The sequence below is a fragment of the Gekko japonicus genome, unplaced genomic scaffold (genome assembly GCF_001447785.1).
Source record: "Gekko japonicus isolate JY-2015 unplaced genomic scaffold, Gekko_japonicus_V1.1 scaffold3265, whole genome shotgun sequence".
Lineage (NCBI taxonomy): Eukaryota > Metazoa > Chordata > Lepidosauria > Squamata > Gekkonidae > Gekko > Gekko japonicus.
The window spans coordinates 110,456-122,053 of NW_015175462.1; the positions used below are offsets into that span (position 1 = coordinate 110,456).

The 11,598-nt window shown below is 51.8% G+C and overlaps 1 protein-coding gene across 5 annotated transcripts in view; it reads left to right on the top strand.

Annotated features, from left to right (window-relative positions):
* LOC107122784 (protein CBFA2T3-like) overlaps nucleotides 1–8,342 on the top strand; it is a 36,516-nt gene extending 28,174 nt beyond the window's left edge. For 2 of the 5 annotated variants that reach the window (XM_015425917.1, XM_015425921.1), the window contains 6 exons: nucleotides 930–1,180; nucleotides 2,867–2,952; nucleotides 4,431–4,629; nucleotides 5,155–5,226; nucleotides 6,915–7,105; nucleotides 7,343–8,342. In XM_015425917.1, the coding sequence (XP_015281403.1) occupies nucleotides 930–1,180; nucleotides 2,867–2,952; nucleotides 4,431–4,629; nucleotides 5,155–5,226; nucleotides 6,915–7,105; nucleotides 7,343–7,666 (1,123 nt within the window). In that variant the 3' untranslated portion in view covers nucleotides 7,667–8,342. The remainder of the gene's footprint in view (nucleotides 1–929; nucleotides 1,181–2,866; nucleotides 2,953–4,430; nucleotides 4,630–5,154; nucleotides 5,227–6,914; nucleotides 7,106–7,342) is intronic. The other 3 variants (XM_015425919.1, XM_015425922.1, XM_015425920.1) reach the window with 2 other exon arrangements.
* The last annotated feature ends 3,256 nt before the right edge of the window (nucleotides 8,343–11,598 follow it).

Genomic DNA, 11,598 nt, shown 5'->3' on the forward strand with positions numbered 1-11,598 from the left:
TAGACCAATTTGATTGGAAATTGTCGCAGAGTATCAGAGGGAGTAAACCTTGTGGGTTGAGATACCCCTTTAGCCAGGTATGTATTGACAGAATACAGACCCAGGCTTCAACTTTTAAACAGCCTGCCTCCAGTCTTACCCTGGCATTTTACACACATCTAGGGACCTGTAAGATAGTTCTTAGGAACTTAGACTGGACTCTTTCTAGAGGTGCAAAATAGGAACTGGGTGGCCCCATGAATGAGCCATATAACAGTTGGGCTAGCGTCTTGGCTTTATATAATTTAAGGGCTGCGGGAACATATGACCCCCCCCCTTGAGAATAATGGAATTTTGCAAAACTAAATTGTTATTTAGTTTTCACTTTGCATCATCATGTTACATCTTAATTTGCTGCTCATTCTCCGGCTATACGTTTGAACCTTACCTTCCATTTCATTGTATCTGAGGAAGTGCGCGCGCCCACGAAAACTCCTACCTTGAACCAATCTTTGCTGGTCTTTTGGACTCTACGTTTGTTCTACTGCTTCAGACCAACACGCCTGACCACCTGGACCGCTCCTGCGTGTGAGTGGGGGGCTCAGTGACAATGGGCCCTCCCAGAAACCCGGGGTCCCGGCAGCTGCCCCACCTCAGGGTACGCTGAGGCAGGCCCTGTCCCGTCGTCCCAAGCTCGGGCTGCCATTTTGCCCTCTGCCTACGCTGAGGAGGTTCGCCCCCAGCATGGCGAAGGCAGCGGCTGCAGATGAGGCTGAAGGGCCCTCGAGGCAGGATGAGGACCTGGTGGCATTCATAACAGCCGTGCTGTTTCCTCGAGGGATTTTCTCTGGCTGTTCTGGACTGCTGCTGAAAGCGGCTGCTCCCTCGGCCTGTCCCGCCCGCCAACCCCAGGGCCTGCGTGTCACACTCTTCCCTTCTTTCTGGGACAGGACCAAAGAGAACGGCTTGGAGCGGGACCCCCTGCATCCGGAACACCTCAGCAAAAGGCCGTGCACCATGAGCCCCGCCCAGCGCTACAGTCCCAGCAACGGGCTTGGCCCCCAGCCCAACGGGCTGCCCCACCCGACGCCTCCCCCTCCCCAGCACTATCGCCTCGAAGACATGGCCATCGCGCACCACTACCGGGACACGTACCGGCACCCCGACCCTCGGGAGCTTCGGGAACGCCATCGGCAAGCCGGTGAGTGGCACGTTCAGGAAACAGCCGTCCCATGAGTCAAGGGGCTGGTCCCTCACTCACCCCCCGGCTCCTCTCTCTTGGGGCTCTGGGAAAGGTCTTTCCCTTCACCAGCCACCGGACTCTTTTGTCGCTGGGGGTCCTTCTGTGTCCAGAGCAGGGGCTCCAGTTTGGTGTCGTGGTTAAGTGAGTGGCCTATAATCTGGGAGAACCAGGTTTGATTCCCCACTCCTCCACTTGCACCTGGCTGGACAACCTTGGGCAAGCTGTAGTTCTGATAAGAGCTGTTCTTGAAAAAGAGCAGTTTCTGTTAAGAGCTCTCTCAACCCCACCTACCACACAGGGTGTTTGTTGTGGGGAGGAGAAGGGAAAGGAGTTTGTAAGCCACTCTGAGACACCTTTGGGTAGTGAAGGGCCATGGGGTATAAATCCAATCTCTTCTTCTCTTCTTCTTCCATCACTGAACCACGGCCCAGTCCAAGAACAGGAACCGTAGGGGGAAAACGGTCTTTTGGTACTTGGACAAGGGGGCCTAGTCTTAGCACACCAGCTGTGAGTCCAGTTGCCACGGAGAAAGGCAGACCAAGGCTTCCCTCTCCAAAGCTGTGGCCTCAAACAGGATTAGCTGAGAGAAGGCACAGCATTTCGCACTCAGCATCTGAGTCTCAGGCAGTGTTCCCTCTAAGCTGAGTTAGTGTGAGCTAGCTCACAGTTTTTTAACCTCCAGCTCTCACATTTTTGTCTTCGCTCAGGAAGGATGGCTCCGGAACAAACTGATTTAGGCAGCAGCCAACTCGCTCGCTCACAACCTTCATGCCAGTCGCTCACGAAGTAGAATTTTTGCTCATGAGACTCCACAGCTTAGAGGAAGCATTGGTCTGAAGCTAATAAAGTCTCTCTGATGAGAAACAGACCGCACCTTTCTTTTTCTCCTGAGGGCCAAAGGCAGAATGAGGAAGGGATCACTGTGGTTCATCTGTCGCACTGGATCTCTGGATCACAAACGCTTCTGCCGCAATAAATGCATGATTACTCTTTAAAGTGTCGCAGGCCTCTTGGTTGCATTGAAAGAGAGGAATACAATTAACCTTCCGGAACTGGCTAGTGGAATGTGCACTTGTCTACGAGTTTGGCTCTGGGAAACAGGGCTTGCAAGGTTTAAATTTTGTTATCAATATGGTTTGACCAGAGGCGTCAGTGAGACCAAAGAAAGGTCGCGCTCTGTGCAAGATGACTCTCTCAGTTCCCTGTCAACTCTTTTGAAACACATTGTTCAGCCTTAGTCGTTGGACCGCATGGGTTTTGATAGACTGGCCAATCAGTTCATTGATTACAACTAAATAAATTCGCTACTGCTCCAGTATACGTTAGTGTTAGAAGAGAAAGCCAACCTGGGACGTCAGGTGATCAAAACTCTTGGGATGTTAGTCCAATCTCTTGGACAGGTTCTCTCTCCATGCTTGACATCTTTCAAGGCCCTAAGTGACAGGGAGCATCTCATGAGCCATTTACTGAGTTGTCACCCTGTGCAGTTTTGAGTCCTAAGAAAGTTAATCAAAACTCTTGGGATGTTAGTCCAATCTCTTGGACAGGTCCCCCCGCCCAGCCCTCTCTTGAACTCGGGCTGCTTCCAGTGCCAAAGTAAGGGAATTTATTGTGCCCCGCCAACGGAATGTTTTTCTTCCTTAGCTGTGCACAGTTCCCGGCAAGAAGAAGTGATCGACCACAGGCTGACGGACAGAGAATGGGCCGAGGAGTGGAAACACCTCAACAATGTACGTACCAAATCCTGCTGTCCAGTTTGGAGGAGAGGAAGCCTATTGCTAGACGGAATCGGAGAGAGGGGGAAGCCAGTATTGGCCATGTGCCAGTCGGGGAAGAACTACCCACACCGTTTGGGCTCTCTTTCATCACCACCTGTTGCTTGGAGGGGGCATCCACCTGCTCTTATTTCCTTCCTGAAATACAAAACGCAATTATAGACCATCAAAATATTCACAAATTTCACAGATTACCAGTAGACATCAGTCTATTGCTTTGAAACGTCTGGCTTACCTAGGAAGGATGTTTTTCGGCTGCAGAAGTTTATTTGTGCTTTGGGACACTATTATACTGAAAGGTTATAGAGGAGTCTCTTGTCAGATTCTTTTTCTATTACTGAATTGTCATACCTTTTCTTGTCAATTTCTTGCATTGCAACTTGTGTGTTTGAACTGTGACCACCAACATTCTACTTTATTAATTGATTTATGGTACTTAAGTTGCAATAGACTGATGTCTACTGGCAATCTGTGAAATTTGTGAATTTTTTTGATGGTCTACCTTTGCATTTTGTATTTCTATATATCACAAATGCTTTGGGTCCCTATTGTTTGGCTTATTTCCTTCCTGGCAAAGGGGACCTCCATTCATCCCAATTTTTGGCTGGAAAACCAGTTTGTAGGGAATCACACCTGGCCACGATGGGGGGGGGGGAGTTTTCACTTAAGAAAATAGAAAGAGTTCTTTCAGGCTTAGAGAATCTCTGCCCTGCTTCCTTGTCCTGGGAGCCTCAAGAAAGCAGATCGCCTTTCCCCGCATGCCCTCTCCCTCATACACACACGTAAGAGCACTTCCTCCTTCCCTTTGGGCACCACAACTTGACCGCCATATTGAAAGTACAAACAAAGCTCACAGTGTATGGGGGGGAGAGAGAGAAAGGGAAGAAACACATTCACGTTGACCTCTACTTCTCACTGATCCTCACAGCGACCCTGTGAGGTGGGCCATTCTTACATGTGGGGAACAGAGGCTGGTGTTGTCAGAGGGTTAGAACATATGAACATAAGAACCTCAGAAGAGCCCTGCTGGATCAGACGAGTGAGGGTCCATCTAGTCCAGCCTCCTGTCTCTTACAATGGCCAACCAGTTCCTCTGGAGGGCCAACAACAGGACAGAGAGGCCGAGGCCTTCCCCTGATAAGAACCTCAGAAGAGCCCTGCTGGATCAGACCAGTGAGGGTCCATCTAGTCCATCATCCTGTCTCACACAGTGGCCAACCAGTTCCTCTGAATGGCCAACAAGAGGGCAGAGAGGCCAACGCCTTCTCCGAATGTTGCCTCCTGGCTCTGGGATTCAGAGGTTGACTGTCTCTGAATATGGAGGCTCCCTTTAGTCACCAGGGCTAGTAGCGGCTGATGGACCTCTCCTCCATACGGTTTAGGGAGACTCGCAATCCCAGGCGACCCAAAATCTTATTGTGGCTTCTACCCAGCAGCTGCTGAATTGCATTATGGACATGGTGGAGAAGACACGCCGGTCACTCACTGTGCTGCGCCGCTGCCAGGAGGCGGACCGCGAGGAGCTCAACCACTGGATCTGCCGCTACAGCGACGTGGGGGACATGAAGAAGGGCTCCAGCCCCGCCCCCCGCCCCCACAACAGCTCTGCTAACCCTGAGACGCCACCTCTAGGTATAGGGTCAAGGGAGACGTGGGGGATGAGCCGGCTGCAGGAAGCTCCGTGCCCTGTGGGGCAGTTGGGGCTAGGTCCTCGCAAGCCCCCTGGACGTGACAGCACTGGGGGGGGGACTTACAAGTTGTCCATCCAGTTTGCCCTGTCCCTTCCAGCCTTGTCAGAGAGGCTGCTCGGCTGAGACATGGGATCTACCATGAGATGTGGGTAAAGAGAAGTGTGCTTCTGGATTGGTCTTTGCTGTTGGCAGAGTTAGAACCGTCTTTCCCCTGCCTCTTGAAAGGGACCATTCCTGTCTCTGTGGACCCAACCGGCCCTCTGGGAAACAGAGGCAGAGCCGGACATGCCGGGCAGCATGGCTTCTGGCCTTCCCTCGCCTCGGCCTTTTGCTACATCTGGGAGGCAGATCCCCATGTGCCCAAAGAGCCAGGGGGGTCTCTTCGCCTTTTAGGCATTTCAAGTCGTCCTTCTGGGCCTCCGCTGCAGTTGCCTGATGGGTCAGGGCCTCTCTTGTCTCCTTACAGATACTCACCGTGAATTTGGGTCCCGGCCAGCTCTCTCTGGCTACATGCCTGAAGAAATCTGGAGGAAAGCGGGTGAGTTTGGATGGGAAGCGGGGAGATGCTTTCTTCTCTCATTGGCCTCCAGCGCTCCGTGGCTGGAGCGGGAGGTCTGCAACGTATTGCAGGAAGTGGCTGGATCCTTCTTTTTGAATTTTCTCAGAGGAGTTTAGCCGTGTTAGTCTGTTGCTGCAAAAATAGTAAAAAGCCCCGTAGCACCTTTAAGACGAACAAACGTTACTGTAGAATAAGCTTTCTTCTCTTCGTCAGATGAGAGAGAGCTGTGTTTCTCAAAAGCCTAGGCTACAATAAAGTTGGTTAGTCTTAAAGGTGCTACGGGGCTTTTTACTATTTTAATTTTTTTGACGTTTCAATCAACTCCCCCCCAAAACAGAAAGAATCCTCCCTAATCGAAGCAGCCGAGTTCTTCGTCAGATGAGAGAGCTGTGTTTCTCAAAAGACTAGCAAACCTTATTGTAGCATAAGCTTTCTTCTCTTTGCCAGTTGAGAGAGAGCTGTGTTTCTCAAAAGCTTATGCTACAATAAAGTTGGTTAGTCTTAAAGGTGCTACGGGGCTTTTTACTATTCTAAATTTTTTGACGTTTCAATCAACTCCCCCCCAAAACAGAAAGAATCCTCCCTAATCGAAGCAGCCGAGTTCTTCGTCAGATGAGAGAGCTGTGTTTCTCAAAAGACTAGCAAACCTTATTGTAGCATAAGCTTTCTTCTCTTTGTCAGAAGAGAGAGAGCTGTGTTTCTCAAAAGCCTATGCTACAATAAAGTTGGTTAGTCTTAAAGGTGCTACGGGGCTTTTTACTATTTTAATTTTTTTGATGTTTCAATCAACTCCCCCCCAAAACAGAAAGAATCCTCCCTAATCGAAGCAGCCGAGTTCTGCCGCCTCCCACAGGGCATCTAGCCAGCGCAGGCTGCGTCCGAGTTAGACATCCCAAGCAAACGGGGACTGTGCCTCCAGTGGTACAGGGCTCTTGATGCAGGTCCCCGGCTTCCTCTGGCTCTCCGTGCGGCACTGCACATTCAGGTTATTTCTGAACACCGCGTGCAGCAGATAAAACGTTATATTTAGATTGGGGATAGGTTCGGGTCAGGGTCAGAATTCAGATCTCTGCTCAGCTACAGAGCTTGCTGTATGGCCTTGGCCACTCTCTCTCGGCCTAGCAGGACGGCCCCCTTTGGTGCCCCCTAAAATCCTTAGGCGGGGGGTTGGGTAGCAAGAAATCCTGGGAAGACCGAAGAATGAGAAGGTTGGGGAAATCCTGCAAGCGGGAGAGGACCGTGGGCTTCCTTGGGCTTCCCGGTTAACTAACATGTCGAGGTCTTTGCCCCCGACCTTGCACGGGCCAGCACCTGACATTTTGGCCAGGGGGGAGGGATCCAACACTCTCTCTAAGCTGTGGAATCTTGTGAGCAGAAATTCTACTTTGTGAGCTCCCGGCACTAAAGTTGTGAGCGAGCGATTTGGCTGCTGCATAAATTAGTCTGCTTTGGAGCCATCCTTCCTGAGCTAAGACGAAAATGTGTGAGCCACAGGCTAAAAAACTGTGAGCTAGCTCACACTGACTCAGCTTAGAGGGAACACTGGGGATCCAAATGTACCTCTGTCGTGGCAGCCTTGCTAATGGGGGCTCTTGAGAGTCTGCACCACTCCTCAGGTCTTGCATCTCCTCCATGTTGTGCGCCTTGCACTGTGCTCTTCCTTTCAGAAGAAGCCGTGAACGAGGTGAAGCGGCAGGCCGTCTCCGAGCTCCAGAAGGCGGTGTCCGACGCCGAGCGGAAAGCCCACGAGCTGATCACGACGGAGCGGGCCAAGATGGAGCGGGCCCTGGCGGAGGCCAAGCGCCAGGCCTCCGAGGACGCCTTGACCGTCATTAACCAGCAGGAGGACTCCAGTGAGGTAGTGACACCCTCTCCCAACCTGGATTATGGCGCCAGAGTGGTGGGCTGGAAACAGGAATTACTCGGAGGGATCTCGCGGGTCCCTCCTGTCCCTGAATGAGTGAATTGAGAGCAGTCTGGAGCCGAATGCCCCAAGGGAGAGCCTGCCCTTAATAGCCCTGGTGGAGATGGTCTCGGTGCTCCAAGCTTGTCTTTCCATCCGCGCTGATCTGTGTGCTTTCGCCTTCTCCTGTAGAGCTGTTGGAACTGCGGGCGCAAGGCCAGCGAGACCTGCAGTGGATGCAACACGGCGCGCTACTGCGGCTCCTTCTGCCAACACAAAGATTGGGAGAAGCACCACCACGTCTGTGGGCAGACCCTCCAAGGTCTCCAAGCTTCAACCGGAGCAGCCTCGGCAGGCGGGGTAGGGCTGAGCGTGGCATCGGCTCAGCCGGACACAGTGGCCACGAGTACCTCCATCCCCAGCGTGGCCGTGAGCCCCAGTGACAGTGGCTCGGCCACCGCCTCGCGTTCTGGCACGCCGGCCACGCCAGCTCCCCTGGACCCGGCGTCCCGCTAGGAAGGCAGAAGGGAAAGGATACAGAGACATCATTGGCCACCGACTGACGCTGCTGCTAACGTTTCTCTCCAAATGAAAAACAAAACAAAACTGCATTCAATGCAAATCCTCAGCTACCTGACACGTATTTGACCTCCAAAATGACCTCTCTCTCTCTCTCTTTCTCACACGAAATCCTCACGAATTCTCAAACCTGGGCTTTAAGTGGAGTTAAGGCGAATAGCAACCTTCTCCGTTCACTCGTCAGTTTTCTTTTTAATTCTTGTTCTGATTCTTGCCGATATGATTTGGGGAGATTTCTGATTATTGCTTTGGATGAGGGATTTGTCTGCCAGCATCTCGACTCCTGGGGGAGGGGGAGAAAAGGAGAACACAACGAGAATCCCGTCTCTCTTCCGCTGGAGATGCGCACGGGGAAGGGACGACGGCACCAGGATCCCCTTCCACGGAAGGCGAAGGGGAGGAAGGCAGGAAAAGACACACGCCAGGATCTCAGTTACAGAAGCAAGATTTTTTTCTTTTTTGTAAAAAAATAATAATAACTAAATAAAAAATAAACAATAAAAACATCAACCTCTTTGGCTTTAAGTAAAACAGAAAAGAGAAGAATCCAAAAAGAACCCAACAAAACCAAGTGACGGAAGCTGACCTATAAACTACCTTGCTAGCTAGCCAAGAAAGATACCAGATTCACCTCTGCTCCAAAGGAAATCCAAAAACCGAAAAGAAAAAAAAAATCCAAACTTTTTTTCCACTGCCAAAGTTTTCTTTTTTTGTTTGGTTGGCTCCTTCTTTCTCTTTCTCCTCATTTTTGGGGGCTTTTATTTATTTACGTCTTTCGCAAACCGAGGACGAACGCATCGCAGGTCCGGCCGACGGAGGGTGTTCTGCGGATGGCGACGCTGGCGGAATTTGACTCCTTGCGTTCTTGGACAGGGTGGGAGGGGCCATTGGTGCGCCTGCTGGACCGCCATTGTGCCGGACAGAGAGCATCTGTGGGATCGAAAGAGATTTTTCATAGAATAAAGCAAAAACACACAATCCCCCCCCACCACTTTTGTATGTGTGTGCGACCGCGTGTTCGTGTGTGTGAGGCACAAGAGACTCTATGAGCTCCCTCCCTTGGTGGATTATAAATCTGTTGCATTTTCTCTCTGTCTCTCAAAGAGCATTAAGGAAGAAAAGGTGTGTCCACCTGCACACCTGCCCAGCCCGTTCCAGAGAGAGCGCTCTTTCAGAAAAACCTGTGATTCTCTTCTGCCTGTTCTCGGCTGTTTTTCAGAACAGGAGCAGAACTGAACCGTGCCGGCCTTTCTCTGCCGGGCTTCTCTGCCACTACCTCTCTGTGCTTTCCGTAACCTACCAAACCCTGGGCAGTTTCTTGCGCTTTGCCATCCTGACTTCTGCCAAACAACCGTCAGACTCAAAAGAAGCCTTTTGTCCCCCCCACCCTTTCCGAAGACTGTTTTGAAGGCCTGTAGATACCCCTTGGCTCTCCTGTCGAGTCTTTCCAATGTCTTGTGGCAAAATATCTCCGTGAAGGTCTTTCTTTCGTCCCCTCCCCCCCTTCAGTTTTGGGTTTTTGCTTTCCCCTTTTCGTCTTCCATTCCCGTCAGATTTGCCATTATTTCTGGGAGGAACCCAACAGATGCTTGTCCTTAGAGAAGAAGGGGGAGACAATGTTGATTTGTCGTGTTACTGCACATCCTTGTACAAAATCGCTGAGGACGGGCGTGCAATATGGGGAGCGGGCCCAGCAGCGGGGAGGGGGAAACGAAAAGGACTGCCCAGCCAGGGGCTCAGGGCCCAAACGCTGTACCTTTAATGTGAATGTATATAGTATTTGCAGAGGTCCAAAAATAATAATAATAATAATAACGGTGATAATAAAAAAGAGACATTTGCCAAATAATAATATAAAAAAAAAACCCAGATAAACCACTTGTGTGTGGGAAAGTTAGGAAACAGGTTTTCAAGGGAAGACAAAACCGTGCGCTCGTGACGAGTTACCATTTTGTGGCATTCGCAGAATCCTTCATGCTTGGTTTGGCTTTTCCTTTCTTTTAAAAAAAGAAAGCACAGGCAGGGTCTTGGCTGTGGCAGCACCAGGGTGGCTGGCCGGAGGACATGGCGGCGCTCTCGGGTCTCTCGTTCTTTTCTCTCCCTCCCTCTCCTGCTGTTTTCTGCCATGGTGTCCAGTTCGGCATCGTCCCACAGAAACGGGTGGTGAAGAACATTTCCTTCCGGGGCTCCGTCTTGTTTCCTCTTCCCCGCACCAGACCCCAAGAGGCCTCACAGTGGCGGCCAAGACACCCTTCCTCAGTTTGACGTTCCTCAATACGGAAGCAGGTCCGCTTTTTGCCTGGGCCCAAGTTGTGCGCCCCGAGAGGGCTGTGGTTGTTCAGTGGTTGTTTGTTCACGGTGAGCTCTGGGGTGGCGCATCCCGAAGGCAGACGTTGTGTCCTGCAGTCTCTTGAGACACGCAGTGTGGGTCTCATCTGGCAACCAGTGCTCCCTTTAAGCTGTGGAGTCTTGTGAGCAAAAACTCTGCTTGGTGAGCTACCGGCATGAAAGTGGTGAGCGAGCCATTTGGCTACAGCATAAATTAGTTTGCGCTGGAGACCTCCTCCCTGAGCGGAGGCAAAAAGTTGTGAGGCCAGAGGCTAAAAATCTGCGAGCTGGCTCACACTCACTCAGCTTAGAGGGAACGCTGCTGGCAACCCTAACTGGGCTTTTTCCTCCAGCAAGCGAGGAAGGCCACTGAGGGAAGGGAGAGAAATGCAAGAATGGGGTTAACTCCAGCGCCCCACTTCTCTGGTAGTCCCCACATCAGAAGCCATAAGGGCTGGAACCAATCTCGCGAAAGCGGATTTCAAGGGAGAGAGAAACAATCAACCAAGAGTTATCCTTGGCGAGGTGAAGGCCCGTCAAAGGCCTCCGGCCTCTGTGTTGGCTTTCCGGTAGTTCCCCTTCTACGGCCGCTGCGCCGTCAGTAGCACTACTGGTCAGCAGAGCTGGAAATTGCAGCGAAGGGAGAGGACGGTTATTTCACCGACAGTCAATGGTTCCATCTCGGCCCCTCCACGTCTCAAGTAACTTTCCCAAAGAGCAGGTTTAGTGGCGTTCTGAGTAGAAAGCTCGCCAGCCTCGGGTCGCCAGTTCCCAGGTGGGGCCTGGAGATCTCCCAGAGTTGTAACCAATGCTCCCTCTAAGCTGTGGAGTCTTGTGAGCAAAAATTCTACATTGTGAGCTACTGGCCTTAAAGTTGTGAGTGAGGGATTTGGCTGCTGCATAAATCAGTTTGCTCTGGAGACCTCCTTCCTGAGCAAAGACAAAAATGTGTGAGCCGGAGGCTAAAAAACTGTGAGCTAGCTCACACTGACTCAGCTTAGAGGGAACACTGGTTGTAACTGACCTGCAGACTGCAGAGCTTCCCTGGGGGGGGGAGGAATGGCTGTTTTGGGGGTGGACTCTACTGAGGCCCCTCCCTTCCCCCAGGCTCCACCCTCAAACCTCCAGGAATTTCTCAACGTGGAGCTGGCAACCCTATGCCAACCACAAGTGTGGCCTGCAGACCTCCTGGAATTCCAAGTGGTCTACAGACTACAGGGATGGGCTCCCCTGGAGGAAAGGGCAGCTTTGGAAGGTGGGCTCTCTGGGATTTCCCTTGGGTGGAGCAAGGGTATTATTGCATGGTGAGCCCCCCAGGTTCCAGTTTTGGTGTCTCCTTGTAGAAGGTGGCGGGTAAGGGGCGCCTCTGCCAATGATCCCAGCAAATAGGAGCTGCCAGTCAGAGTCAGAAACAGGGGCTTGGCTTTGCAGCAGGCAGAATCCCGAGTCCCGCGGCAGGCTTGGTGAGCCGGCCAGCAGGACCCTCCCCCCGACCCCTCGCACCTGCCACCCCACCCTACCCCTCCTCTGTTGGGGCTCCG